The sequence below is a fragment of the Doryrhamphus excisus genome, linkage group LG17 (genome assembly GCF_037039965.1).
Source record: "Doryrhamphus excisus strain RoL-2023G ecotype Guam linkage group LG17, RoL_Dexc_Guam_v1.1, whole genome shotgun sequence".
NCBI lineage: Eukaryota > Metazoa > Chordata > Actinopteri > Syngnathiformes > Syngnathidae > Doryrhamphus > Doryrhamphus excisus.
In genome coordinates this window covers 11,493,617-11,509,304 of record NC_136373.1, presented here as the reverse complement: position 1 = coordinate 11,509,304, position 15,688 = coordinate 11,493,617, and the positions used below count along the sequence as shown (strand labels likewise).

Below are 15,688 nucleotides of genomic sequence, written 5' to 3'. Positions count from 1 at the left end.
ATTACAAGAAAAAACAGACTATGAAATGCTGTGTTAAGCAATATTCATTTATTTTCATTAACACACTGTCATGTGATATCGACATCAGCGGCAAGTAACGTAGATGGCAGTTCCACGGACCCAACTACTACTTCTGGGGTGGAGCTCAATGCCTTCACATTTCTGCTTTAATTGACTCAAGGGCGGACTATAGTTTCTTGGACTCTGAGTTTGTGGTTTTGCTGAGGTGAAGCTCCAGTAGCCCAAATAAGTTTATTCCCTGGATGGGTGTCTTACCTACCAGACTGAATTATTGTCCCTTTGCTCAGTGGTACCTGAGACACAGGTAGTCATGCTGCCAGTAGAGAAGATAGATTTGTCCGATATTTCGGCCAAACATGACTTAACATGACTTAAGCCAAGCATTCATTACGGATCAGGCGCAGACCCCGCCTCCTCATCGGCCGTACAACTGTGCTATTAAATTACTTACTGACACCGTACTACCTCACACTAGACTGTATAATATCTCATTTGACTCATTCTCATTCTATTAAGTCATTGCGGCCATGTATTGATTACCGGGAGCTTAATTAGATTACCATCAGGAATCGTTATCCTATTATATCCTATATCCGATTCTGCGTTCTCCTCCTTCCAGTATTTAGTATTTACTAACATGGACCTCACCTGGAGCTGATTAAGGGGGGTGATGAGTGGAAGACCATATTCAACATGCCACATGCCAATGTCATTGGACCTCAAGGAGTTTATCTACCTTTGGCAGGTACCTGTAAAAAACTGACACCTATGTTTGTGGGACCGTACGTCATCCACATCATCATCAGCGCCTCTCTGATCAAGCTCAAGTTGCCACCAAGAGTCAAAGTACGCCTTGTGTTCCACGTATCCTGCCTCAAACATGTGACGCAAGCCCACCAGCTGAGCCTCAGCCGTGCATGATAGATGGTTGGGCCAGCATACACAGTGAAGGCCATTTTGGACTACAGAAGGACGGGAAAAGGGCTTTGTGGAAACAGAGAAAGTGACCCACCCGACAGCTAATAATTAAAAACAACTAAAAACTATGATTAATATAAAGTTGCTTGTTAAAATCTGGCTGGAGGATACATTTTTTATGTTCATTTTTCCTCAAGGAGAATGAGGAGGAGATACCGCCAATATACCATCAAAGGTTCTCCTATTTAGCCATGTAGAGCAGGAATGCTGGTGGAAAACAAGCAAGATGCCTGGATTAGCCTGTTGCTGTGTTTAATGTAACTGTCAAGAACACATGATGTCATGATGCCAGGTGGCATATGAGGTGAAAGATGTACATAGCGTCCGGTAGATTATATTTGTCAAGTATTTGGCAATGTTGGTGAGAAAAAGGTTTCAATTCAAAAGTGTTCAGTGCCCTTTTGTAGCATGATTCAATAGGTTTAATGACAAAAAGCCAGTGTAGGACTGGTAAAACAGTACTCAATATGAGAGAGTATCATTGAGTGGAGAAATGTAAGTGCTGCTTCATCTGTCAAAGGTGCCCTAATATGTTTAAAATTACGGATATTGAAATTTACATTTTGTACTATTTTCTGAGCATGTTTATAGAACAGCATTTATGAATCTAGCACCACCCCAAGATACGCAAATTCTTGTACAATTTGTGGAGCTTCCCCTTCCAGGTAAACTTTGGTTGGTAGCCTGCTTGGTTAGTCATTGGTTCAGTGAAAAACATAGATACAGGTTTTTTTTTTTACTTTAAGGCAATGACATGACATGAATCTAAAAAACATTTCTGTAGCTCATTTAGGGCTGTTGACCGTTTAAGTGCCTCCTCAGCACTGTTTGCTTGTGTAAAAATTACTGTATCATCAGCATACATAATAGTGTCCACACTCTTGTGAACTGTTGGTAAATCAGTAACATAAAGACAAAAAGTAGGGGACCCAAAATTGATCCCTGAGGAACCCCTATTGTATAATTAAGATATTGTGACTTGCTGTCACAGACTTGGACAGACTGCCTTCTGTCTGCAAGGTAGGAATCCACCCATGTAACTGTATGGTCACTAAAGTTAAAAGCATACAATCTGGAAAGAAGTTTCACATGATTTACTGTGTCAAAGGCATGTTTGAAATCAATAAAGACAGCTGCTACACAACTATTTTTGTCTAAGTACAACTTTACCTTTTCAACAAACACAGACAGCTGTTGCAGTTGAATCCTGGGCCCTAAACCTGAATTGCATGGGGTGCAGTCCTGGGCCACTGTTTTTAAGATTTTCTGTAATCAATTTGGCCACCCACTTTTCAGCAATTTTGGAGATTGTTGGCAAAATGCTGACGGGCTGATAGTTAGCAGGGTCTGTTTTGCTGTCTGATGTAGTATGTATGGGAATTACTTTGGCCACCTTCCATTTCAGTGGAACAACTGCCTGTGTGACTGATAAATTAATCAGATGTGTGATGGGCCTAAGGGCAAGTGATATGTAAACCAAATTCATCCATAGCCTTAGAATTTTTTTTATTTTGGAGATTATTTTAGACATACCAGTTACTGTAACTCTTCTAAAATTGAACTCTGAGCCAAGTGTAGAATCAAGTAGAATACCGAAAGTTGAATTAATCATTTCCTTACTATAACTTGGGTGAGAGTCACAGGGAGTGTGATATAATTTATGGTTCTCTGAAAATAATCATTTAGTTTAGTTGCAAGGATAACAGGTTCAGAAACAATTCATTGTCAAATTTAAGTTCAAGTTCTTACACCACTTTCTCGTGATTAACCAGTTAATCATTTTATATTTCAATATAATATATTTCATATTATCCCAAACAAGTTTACAATTACCTTTTGCATTATCTATCACAGTCATGAAGAAGTTTGCTTTTGCCATTCTTGTTTGAGTGACTTCATTTCTTGCTGATACAAATTGTAATGTATCGGTAGTTAACCTGACTGTAAAGATTTTTTAATGAGTTGTTTACAGTCCCCATTGATCCAAGGCAAAGAATATACTTGTTTTTTATAAAAATGTTTTTCTTTGGAACTGTTTCAATGCAAAGTTAATTGAAGAGTGCAAGAGATCATAGCATTGATTAACGCAAAGACAGGCCATCATTTCAGACCAGTCTAAGTTATTCAAGGATGTAGCTACATTTTGTTCTTGACTTATCTTGCAACAACATTGTCTTCATTGGCTCTGGTTTTTTGGAAATAAAGAACTTGAACTTGTTCTGATTATGTAAGAATCAGTGCCACCTTTTAGATCCAGTTAATACCTGACAAGAGATATTTGCACTCCTTTTCCGCCAGCATGTTATTGTTATGTTATTATTATGAGTCCAGCGCTACACATGAAGTACTCGACTTGCTTCACACTGCATTACCCACAAAGCATTGCACACACTAGCATAACAATCCAGCAATTCTTAAAGGGGACCTATTGTGCTCATTTTCGGTCCTTGGTATTGAGTTGTGGGCTCATATAGAGCAGCTACACACAATAACCAGCACGGAAAACATTCTAGATCTTCCAGAATCTGCTCATCTTTCTATTTTAATTGACTTCCTGCTTCCGACCCAAACGATCTGTTTAATTTACTCCACCCTCAGCTCGCCTCTAGGTATGCCCACTCCGCTGTGATTGGGCTCCTAAAAACAAAGTCAGTGTCTTGATCTGTGCCCTGCTGCCGCCTGCTGCCGCTTCTCTTCCGGTGACCCTGATTGGCAGCAGACTGGCTCCTCCTGCACACCTGAGCCCAATTAGCCCTGGGACTACTCAAGCCTCATGTTTCTACCCGCAAACCGCCAGATTGTCCCTCAAGCTTCCTTGTGACTGCCTGCTGCACATCCTTCGCTCACTCGGCTACGTGCACAAACTCACTGACCCCTCACTGACTGGTTTTTAACTTGTGTAGTTGTGAGTACACTTCTGTTGAATAAACCTTTTTTGTACAACACCACTGACTCTGCATCTTCCGGTCAAGTCCACTAGTTCCTGACAGTCAGTCCTCACGTTTCACCTAAAAAAATCTGAACTGAACTGTGAACTAGTTCATAACTGAAATAGTGAACTATGAACGTGAACTATTCAACTATTCATGTTTATACTGTTGCCCCTTTTCCACTGTAACTGGTTTGGAGCTTTTTTGGAGTGCACAAATTTGGAAAAAAGAAATTACATGTCATTACTGCTACATCAGCAGCCAAAGGAGGAGCCTTTGAAATCTGTAAACTGTTTTGAAATGGTTCTATTATAATTATGCCAAAGAATATGTTTGCAGTATGGATTTTTAGGCTATGTTGACAGATAACAGATTCTTCCTTTTCTGACTTGAAACTTCCAAGTTGCCTTCAGGGACATACTGTATTATGGCAGTATTTAAATGATTATTCTATAAAATTAAATTACTATTCATATACAGTGAAGAAAATAAGTATTTGAACACCCTGCTATTTTGCTATTTCTCCCACTTAGAAATCATGGAGGGGTCTGAAATTTTCATCGTAGGTGCATGTCCACTGTGAGAGAGATAAACTAAAAAGAAAAATCCAGAAATCACAATGCATGATTTTTTAACAATTTATTTGTGTGATACAGCTGCTAATAAGTATTTGAACACCTGAGAAAATGAATGTTAATATTTGGTACAGTAGCCTTTGTTTGCTATTACAGAGGTCAAACGTTTCCTGTAGTTTTTCACCAGGTTTGCACACACTGCAGGAGGGATCTTGGCCCACTCCTCCACACAGATCTTCTCTAGATCAGTCAGGTTTCTGGGCTGTCGCTGAGAAACACGGAGTTTGAGCTCCCTCCAAAGATTTTCGATTGGGTTCAGGTCTGGAGACTGGCTGGGCCATGCTAGAACCTTGATATGCTTCTTACGGAGCCACTCCTTGGTTTTCCTGGCTGTGTGCTTCGGGTCGTTGTCGTGTTGGAAGACCCAGCCACGACCCATCTTCAATGCTCTGACAGAGGGAAGGAGGTTGTTCCCCAAAATCTCACAATACACGGCCCCAGTCATCCTCTCTTTAATGCAGTGCACTCGTCCTGTCCCATGTGCAGAAAAACACCCCCAAAGCATGATGCTACCACCCCCATGCTTCACAGTAGGGATGGTGTTCTTCGGATTGTACTCTTCATTCTTCTTCCTCCAAACACGCTTATTGGAATTATGACCAAAAAGTTCTATTTTGGTCTCATCTGACCATAAAACTTTCTCCCATGACTCCTCTGTATCATCCAAATGGTCATATGCAAACTTAAGACGGGCCTTGACATGTGCTGGTTTAAGCAGGGGAACCTTTCGTGCCATGCATGATTTCACATCATGACGTCTTAGTGTATTACCTACAGTAACCTTGGAAACGGTGGTCCCAGCTCTTTTCAGGTCATTGACCAAGTCCTGTCGTGTAGTTCTGGGCTGATTCCTCACCTTTCTTAGAATCATTGAGACCCCACGAGGTGATATCTTGCATGGGGCTCCACTCCGATTGAGATTGACCGTCATGTTTAGCTTCTTCCATTTTCTAATGATAGCTCCAACAGTGGACCTTTTTTCACCAAGCTGCTTGGTAATTGCTCCGTAGCCCTTTCCAGCCTTGTGGAGGTGTACAATTTTGTCTCTGGTGTCTTTGGACAGCTCTTTGGTCTTCGCCATGTTACAAGTTAAAGTCTTACTGATTGTATGGGGTGGACAGGTGTCTTTATGCAGCTAACGACCTCAAACAGGTGCATCTGATTCAGGATGATACATGGAGTGCAGGTGGACTTCTAATGGGCAGACTAACAGGTCTTTCAGGGTCAGAATTCTAGATGATACACAGGTGTTCAAATACTTATTTGCAGCTGTATCACACAAATAAATTGTTAAAAAATCATGCATTGTGATTTCTGGATTTTTCTTTTTAGTTTATCTCTCTCACAGTGGACATGCACCTACGATGAAAATTTCAGACCCCTCCATGATTTCTAAGTGGGAGAAATAGCAAAATAGCAGGGTGTTCAAATACTTATTTTCTTCACTGTATAGCAACATAATATAGTAATATATACTATTATAACTCACAAAATTCAGTAAAAAGAAAAAGGCATTGTTTTGGGACAAATCTTGTTTTCCTTTTGCATGTACCCGATCGTGCATCGCTGAAGCACTGGCACTGTTTCAAAAGCACCAATTTGGCATTGTAAAAAGATATGTAAAAGGTATGTATATGATACCTAATGCTACTGGTGACAGGGGAGGTAGGTTTAATTCCTCGTAATGACAGAATGGGCACATTATCAATGCATTGTAAACATCTGTTGTATGTAACCAGGGTGTCATAATATTTGTCACCCAATAAATGCACAGCAGTGTGTCAAGCTCTATCCTGCCATCCCAACCATGGCATGCTTAAACGTGAGATGTGACAGGTTAATTATATTGGGATTGTCAACAATGGAAAGGCAGCCAAATGTGGATATAACTGAACCAAACCATACTGTTTAAGCAACTTAAACAGGCAACTTACCCCAATGGCTTTTCCAAGCGGCTCGCAGGAGAGCCCACAATCTCCCCCAGTGTACAGTAGACCTGTCCCAGGAAATCCTGCCATGAGGGGGACAATAAGTACCATGGAGAGAGACGCAGGTTGGGGCAATGGGAAGGCGTGTTCAGGTGGGTGAGCGGAGTAAAAGGAGAGTCGATGAGGAGCATCATTATAGCATCATTATAAGCATGGTGCAGTTGTGAATTAGGACATCTGAGGCAGACACGTACGTTAAAGTCGGTTGGCTTTTTCCCAAGTGGAGAAGGAGGAAGGAAAAGAGAGAGGGACCGGGCAGCAGCAGTGACACAACAGAGTATATCATGGAACAGAAGGCACACCACTCAAATAATTACAGCATCATCAACCAAGTGCAAAATCAAAAGAAGAGAAAAGCTCGGTATGTCAGAGAACATTAAAAGAAACTCACAAGAGGACAATGAGTGGATCAGTGGAGGCAGAAAGGCTTTTAGCAGGCATCTATTTCTACAGCATGGCAGGTTTTAAAACCGCAACATAACAATGAAATCAATGCAGCAGCAAGTCACAAGTAGCGCAAAGTTTGGACGTATTCAAAACAAATGTTTGTGTTACTTACTTTTTATATTTCATCATCAACTGAACAGACTGACTTCATTTTTGTCATTTATCAATAATGCGCCACAATATAATGTCTGAATGAATTTAGAACAACTTCCGCATATGTTGAAAATAGAATGGAAATACTCATTGGAAAGATAACATGCTAGAACTCTGTGATAATCATATGCATATGAGTGTGTGTGATGTAAATGTAACTTGTATTGGTAGACCTCGAGAAGAATAAAACCTTCTACTTTTCAAAGGCAAGAAGAAAAGCTACAGTTGTGCCCAAAAGTTTACACCCCTCTGCAGAATTTAATATTTGTTGGCCTTTTCTCAGAAAATATGAATGATAAAACAAAAACCTTTCTGTCACTCATGGTTAGTGGTTGTGTGAAGACATTTATTGAAAATATATATATTTTACTCTTTTTAAATCATAATGACACCAGTTAATGTCTTCACATAACCACTAACCATGTGTGATAGAAAGGTTTTTGTGTTATCATTCATATTTTCTGAGAAAAGGCCAAAAATTCTGCAGGGGGGTGTAAACGTTTGGGCACAATTGTAATTATTGTGTGCAATAATTTGCTCCTAATTTACTCCTTGGAGGGCTGAATGCCATCAGTTTGGATTTCCATTAAAAAAAAAAACACACACACATACAATGACTTATGATTATTAAGAGCTACTATGTTCACAGAAGTAGGGTGTTTACTTACATGCTTGGCCATATCGGGACTTTTTGAATCAATATCAAACCTGAAATCACACCAAGAGCCTTATTAAGTATAAATTATATAAGCATGGTGGAACACTGTACATTGAAAACACTACATTACAAATGTTCTGGTAATGGTAATGGTAATGGTAATGGTAATGGTTTGATTTTATTTGAACATCCATCAAGTTACAATGGAATGCATCACATCATCAATTCACCGTTCCACAAAGGAGTAGGACGAAGCAAAGATTATTAAATACACATCCTGACTTCCTGGTATGATTTATTTTTTTTACACATACAGAAGTACAAGGTGATACCTTATGTGACCATATAGTGACATAATTGTGATGTCTTCACAACAATAATGATCATACGTAGATATAACCATCCCAATGGTGATATATAATATCAAATAAACACAACATGGTTGAAGACTCTTCATCGTTGTATTTAGCAAACATCAAGAGCTAGTATTGTTTCTTGAATGGTCTCATCCTTGTTGGATTTCCTTAGCCAATCCCTTCCATAGTTTGATTCCACATACTGAAATGCTATGGCTTTTTAACATTGTCCACACAAAGAAATCTTTCACCTTTACTTCTTCCCTGAGATCATATTTCTCCTCTCTTGTAGAGAAGTATTGGATGACATGTTTAGCTAATAGGTTATTGTCAGCTTTATGCATTATTTAACTGTTTGAAAATTAACTATATCAGTAAGTTTTAGTATTAGTGATATTAGAAATAAGGAGTTTGTATGTTCTCTACAGGCGGCATTATGGATTATCCTTACTCATCTTTTTTGGTACATTTAAGCCAGTGAAGATTGCTTTTATAGTAATTACCCCATATTTCCACACAATAAGTTAGATATGGTAGAACCAGAGAACAATAAAGAGCGTTGAGTGATTTCTTACCAAGAACACATTTTTGTTCAATATTGAAATATTTCTTGCCACCTTATGTTGTGTATTTGTAATATGAGGTTTCCAGCTCATGATCCCCAGAAATGTATTTTCCGTCACCCTTTCAATGTCTATACCGTCTATTTGTATTTGCTGGTATGTGTTCTGTCTGCTGTTATCAAACAGCATGATTTTTGTTTTTTTTGTCAAATCCATGAATACTGCGGCTACACACACTTCCTCTGATCTATAGCATGAGTAATTTCCTCCATAATTTTGGTCAGTGGCATGGAGGTAGAAATGTTAGCTCTGTATTATGCTGACTTTCTGATAGTAATTCATTCATATTAATACATTTATCCAACCCGTTGTTGTTCTCGATAATTTTAGAGAATTGCAGAGACTGGACGGTGGTTTGTAAATTGATGTTTGTCACCTTCTTCTTCTTCTTCTTTCTCTTTGGGCTTTTCCCTTCAGGGATCGCCACAGCAAACCAATCTCCAATATCCAACCCTGTCTTCTCTACTTCTGTCTCTGTCACACCAACTACCCACATGTCCTCCTTCACTACATCCATAAACCCCCTCTTTGGTCTTCCTCTATGCCTCCTACCTGGCAGCATCCTTCTACCAATATATTCACTATCTCTCCTCTGGAAATGTCCCAACCATCTTATATGTAATGCCCCTCTGATGCGCTCGTTCGTGATCCTATCCATCCAAGTCACTCCCAATGAGTGATCCCATTCCCTACTCTCACTACAAATCCCAATGTCATCTGCAAACATCATAGTCCATGGAGATTCTTATCTAAGCTCATCTGTCAGCCTGTCCATCACCATAGCAAACAAGAAGGGGCTCAGAGCTGATCCATGATGCAGTCCCACCTCCACCTTGAACTCTTCTGTCCCACCTCCAGCACATCTTACCCCTGTCTTACAGTCCTCATACATGTCCTGCACAACTTGAACATACTTCTCTGTCACTCCAGACTTCCTCATACAATACAATACAACAATACAGTTCCTCTCTAGGCACCCGTCATAGGCTTTCTCCAGATCTAAAAAGACACAATGCAGCTCCCTCTGACCTTCTCTGTACTTCTCTATTAACATTCTTAAAGCAAATACTGCATCTGTAGTACTTTTGTTTTGGCATGAAACCATACTGCTGCTCACAAATGCTGACTTCTGTCCTTAGTCTAGCTTCAACTACTCTTTGCCATTACTTCATGGTATGGCTCATTAGCTTTATACCTCTGTAGTTGCCACAGCTCTGCACCCTTGTGCACCCTTGTTCTTAAAAATGGGGACCAACACACTTCTCTTCCATTCCTGAGGCATCTTCTCACCACCTAAGATCCTTTACCACTCCTTGCTAGCTTTTAGAGTGTCATGAACAAGGTTTTCTATATTCTAGCTACTGAAATTTTGTTTATTAAAAAGTTTGTTTTTTTCCTCTTTTTTTCCCTGATTAAAAGTCGTCCTTTCTTTGTCGGGTCATTGTCATTGTTGAGTTGGTCATGCCAGTGCGTTTTTCTGCTGCATAGCACCAATAAATACATTTTTACTTGCAATTGGGTCCTCATCTCTGCATCCTGGGGTCGTACCGGAAAGCTCTCAAGCCGGAACGCGACAAGTTGTACAATACATTATTAGTAATTTCCTACACTACACCCCAGACAAAAAAAAAAGGTTCACACATCTGCCAGTCAAAGTGAATGTAATAGTAATTAATTTCCAGAAAGCTCGGTTTGCTCCTCTGTGATAAAAGAGATGTAAATGAGTTGCTGTACTTGTGAAGGGATAGGCCCCCTGCTGTCCAAATCCCCAGATGGCATGTAAATGACTTCATGAAGAGAATAAAGCTCCCTGGAGACCAGACAATCCATCATGTTGAGGTTAAACAAAAGAAAGGACTTTCCAAAACATATCTCTTTGAGTTTCAGGAGAAGGGTGGCTTGCACCAATGGCTCTGATTTGATTCTCTGAGATCTGAAAATGAAACTGCACCTTCCTGACCCACTCACCGGGACAAAGGGAGCTACTGTACAATAAATGTGGGATAGCAAAGCGCATGGGTCTTGGCGACTTTTAAAATACTTGCTTGGCTTTTGCAGTTTGGAGATGAAGGATAAAACTTGATATAAAATATTTATCACTCTTATGCTCTCTATTGAGACACAGTGCCAATGACTAATTTCTCTGGAGAGAGAGACGATCTAGCGACGAGGCAGGGAAGCCAGAAATCAGGAAAATAAGAGTCAGGTTAGAGAAAGAGGGAATGTAGAGATGAGGGGGTGCATTGAGCTTGTGGTTGAAAGAAAACGGGAAGATTTGGAGCAGTGGCATATATGTGGAACATTCACACCTTGCTGTGTCCTCAGAGGAGCTGATCAAAGCGGATAACTCACACATCAAAGCGCAGGTTCTGCTTCTCTTCAAAGAAGTAGTCCAGGATGTACTTCCTGACAAAGTCAGGGTTTAACGTGTTGTCTATCACCTCTGTTCTCCCAAACTGGATTGGAACATGGAGAGAAAGCACAAACAGACAAACAAGGAGGACGTCAGAATTGTCAAATCATTGCAAGCAGTAACCGGCCTCCAGGAAAAGTGTAGCTATATTAGAGTTGTGAACCAAATACTGTACTGCAATACTGTGGGACAGTGGCAGAAGCAAACCTTATTAAGCAAAACCTGTTACTATGACAATACATTTTCTTACATATTTTGGTATTCCTGATATGATATTTCATAAAGAAGAGTGAGGTAATGCAACCATATAGTGATGTAACAGTGATTTGTCACATCCAGAATAAATGATCATGAATATAGCAATCAAAATTGTGATATAAACAAAGATAAACAACCCATTCAAGACTCTTCTTCCTTGTATTTTTTTACAAGTTGAAAAATGCTTTGTAACTGTCAATGGGCGAGTTCAAGTAAAGGGGAAGGTTAGAGCTTGAGATCCACTGCTCGAGCAGTCGTAATATTTGTTCTTCAACTGTTATTGCACTTGCTGAGCTCCTGCCTTCAACAATCGCCTCCTTTTCCTCTTATATGGGTCTTATTGATAATCTCAGAAATTATTTAAACAGGTTTTTATGCAATGCTCTGGATATTGTAGCACGATTAGGATATTGAAATACTCCTTTCAGGCCACCAGCAGCACGGGTCCCACTGCCCGGAGACTACCGAATCACCCCATGCACACAGAAGTGCACACGATCCAGGACAGTTCAAGGGGAGCACCACAAACCGCAGCCCTGGCACAAGCCCCAGTATCGACCGGTCCAGCAGGAAAAACAAACATATTATATGACATATATGTTATATGTTATTATTGGGGCTGTCAATCAATTAAAATATTTGATCGCAATTAATCACATTGCAAATAAGAATATGATTTTATCTATAATAAGAAGGGGAAATCTCTTTTTAGTAATTGTTTCCATGTGCAACTACAACGATAATTACATCCAATTTTATGTAAAAGGATATAAATTTGGATGTCTGAATTTACTGCAGACCTGGTAACCCATGACATGCAACTAATGAGGTCTTCTGCAAGGCATGGGGAGATAGTCTGACTAAATTTCAGCAGGCTCAGGTTGTGGCAAAAAAAAAATATTTTTCTCGACTAATTGACCTCCATAAAAAGAACCCTAAGTACTTATTCAACACAGTTGCATTGCTAACTCAGAAGAGGACCTCTCCCAGTAGTAGAAACAGTAGTCAGCCGACGAGTTCTTGCGATTTTTGCAAATAAAGTTGAGCTCATCAGGAATGAAATAAAGGACACCCTACCTCCAGACCGGTTAAACGTGTCGACCGCCATGACCACTGTTGGGACTACTTCCATCCTTTGTCCCACTGGCTTATCCTACTTTGAGGAAGTATTTCTTGACGGGCTTACAAAGCTTTTAGTGCAGCAAAACGGAAAACATGTCTGCTTGACCCGCTTCCTGGGAAACTTGTTAAAAAATTGTTCCCAATTCCAGCTCCTTCAATCTTAAATATTATGAATCTATCACTTTCATCCAGCACTGTGCCTGCAGCTTTCAAGACTGCAGTGATTCCACCCCTACTGAAAAAAAACAGGCCTCGACTCTGGGAGTATTTCTAAATGTAGGCCGGTGTCTAACCTTCATTTTCTTTCCAAAATCCTTGAAAAAATTGTAGTGATTTCTTTAAACCTCTTCAGTCTAGTTTCAGGATAAACCACTCGACTGTCAACCAACCCTTGCAAAAGTGACAAATGATCCTCTATCTATGGACTGTGACACATCCACAATATTGTTATTACTTGATCGCAGTGCTGCCTTCGATACCGTCCATCACTCTATCCTACTGGAACGCCTTTAAACGTATATTGGTGTTACTGGTCCAGTACTCTCATGGTTTAGGTCTTATCTTATCAACACGCACTGTGTTGTTTATGATGATGTGACTTCTGAGTACTGTGATGTCACTTGCGGAGTTCCACAAGGATCAGTGCTCGGCCTCTTCTGTTCAACACTTACATGCTGCCGCTTGGCGACATCATTCGCAAACATAAGATTAGCTTTCACTCTTATGCTCATGACACTCAGCTATATGTGCCACTAAAGTTAACTGAGACATCTCATCTTGAGGCTTGTCTCATCTTGAGGCGTGTCTAATCGATATCAAACATTGGGTGTTCTGTAACTTTTTACTCTTGAACCCTGATAAAACTGAGATGTTGATGATTGGCCCTGCTAAACAGAGTCACCTGTTTAAGGACACCACTCTGAGCTTTGATAAAAGCATCATTACCCAAAGTAACTCTGTGAAAAATCTGGGTGTGATACTGGACTCGACTCTATCCTTTCATAAGCACATTAAGAATGTTACTAAAACAGCATTTTTAATGTTTTCATATGACTGTTTTTCTTTATTATTAGCATAATAGCTCTTAAACTCGCCCACAAACCTTCAGCAAATCCAAAATGTGAGTCAGACCTCTCATAGTAACATGTTTTTGTTTATTTGTGTCAGCTTGAAATAAGATTAGTTTATTTGTGATACTGGTTTTAAATTCTAAATGTTTTTGAGTAAAAAGCCCATTTATAAAAATTCTGAAAGGATTATTATAAAAGAATTGCCTAAATGCACCTTTCCATCAAGAAATGTACAAATGAAAATACCTAGGACAATGGTCATAAAACATTTCATCCAAATTGCACACCTAATGTCATTTCATTTCTCTTTTAAAACACATTCAATTACAGAGAACTCCATCATTATATTACAGTAAATATTATTTTATTAAAATCCTGTAACTTCATGAGAAATACCACAGTTTTTTAAACTTGAAGACTACCTGTGTTGACAGACCGCTCCCTTTTTTTTGCACGCTTGCTAGTTAAACTAGCCTTGTTTACTCCGATCTTCAACAGACCTTTTCTTCTAGGCTTTTGTCTTCCAGTTTTTCAAAATGGCTGACTGGACCAAGCTAACCCCATCGACTTGGACTTCCAGCGGTGTCACCAGAGTTTTTCTTCGAGTTTCCTGCTAACTAGCCGACCGACCAGGACGTGAGTATGGCTTCGTGCACTACCTGTCCCCTTCTCCTTGAGAGGCTTTCCCGCCTAAAGGGACGTGTCCGCCAACTAGAGCAGAGTAGTTGTGTAACAATAAATGTGGCGGGCACACCGTATAGTGTAGGTTGTAGCCAACCGCCAGAGATCCACCGGCCCCATGGCCGACTCCGCAAGACCCGCCCCTGAAGCATACTCCCGAAGAGACCAGCAAGGGGCAATGGAGGAGCAATCTCGACCAGCAAAAGGGCGCCAACAGGCCGGAGGAGAGCCACACCCCTGAGACCGGCGGGAGACCATACCCCACTAGGGCAGAAGGGCATTGAGGGCCACACACCTGTGGGTGGCCCTCGATGCTCTTGAAGCTCTCCAAGGGCGGAACCGGAAGGGAGCCCGCCCACGACCGGAGGCTCTCCAGTCCAGCCCGCCACACCAGTGTGTGTAACATTAAGCTTAAGAACCCAGCCATCGTAACGTGTATTCCTGGGGCCAGAGCACCCGACATTGAAGCTAGCCTTAGGGAGCTGACTCGCAACAGGCCTAAACACCAGCATAAAGCAAACAACACTAGCTTCTCTGACATAGTGATACACGTCGGCTCCAATGACACGAGGATGAAGCAATCAGAGATCACAACAAGGAACATAGCAAGGATTTGTAATCTGAAAGATGCGTCAGCATTGAGTAGTTTAGTGAACAGGGATTTTGGTTTGTGGATAATTGGCCTTCCTCTGACTGTTTGGTAAAGATGGCCTCCGCCCTAATAGGGAAGGCGCCCATACCCTTTCCAGAAATATAGATTACTGTCTGAGTGCCACATGACATCCTGCACTAGAACAAGTCAGGGCACATGAGATTAGCAAGCCTGTGGCGGGTGTGGCGTCTGTAAAGTTATGGCTAACTGGCGCTAGGCCGGACTAGAACAATACACATAGCTCTTTATGTAGACTAAAGCGATATATTATGCATATAGATTAACATGACATGAATGCACATGAATGCACCGCAGTCTGTCTTGCTTTCTAGTGAGGAAACGCTTGGCGATAAACCTGAACTTCCCTCTTTGAACTCTTTTACTAGTGATAATTCAACAAACTATCAGACCCCTGTGTTAGGGGTATTAGGGGTTTCAGTAGGAAGGGGGAGGGGGCGTTTCCCTCCTCCTTTAATCTCATAACCTCAGTACTTGCTCTGTACTTGCAATCGACAGCACAGTGGCCATTTTATCACGCACTTCTCTATCCCCCCAGTCCTTACTCGGAGTTCTTCGAGGAATTCTCGGAATTTACTGCAGACCTGGTAAGCCATGGTGTGCAAATAATGAGGTCTTCTGTTAGGCACGGGGAAATAAGCAATTATTTTTCTAGACTAATTGACCTCCATAAAAATAACCCCAA

The 15,688-nt window shown here is 40.7% G+C and overlaps 1 protein-coding gene across 3 annotated transcripts in view; it reads right to left on the bottom strand.

The window, feature by feature from the left end:
* Positions 1-15,688, bottom strand: part of LOC131137599 (copine-5-like) — a 185,620-nt gene that overhangs the window by 121,420 nt on the left and 48,512 nt on the right. Inside the window, exons 4-7 of one of the 3 annotated variants that reach the window (XM_058085726.2) lie at positions 11,142-11,245; positions 7,821-7,860; positions 6,747-6,761; positions 6,499-6,575 (exon numbers count right to left, since the gene is read on the bottom strand). In XM_058085726.2, the coding sequence (XP_057941709.2) occupies positions 6,499-6,575; positions 6,747-6,761; positions 7,821-7,860; positions 11,142-11,245 (236 nt within the window). The remainder of the gene's footprint in view (positions 1-6,498; positions 6,576-6,746; positions 6,762-7,820; positions 7,861-11,141; positions 11,246-15,688) is intronic. The other 2 variants (XM_058085727.2, XM_058085728.2) reach the window with 2 other exon arrangements.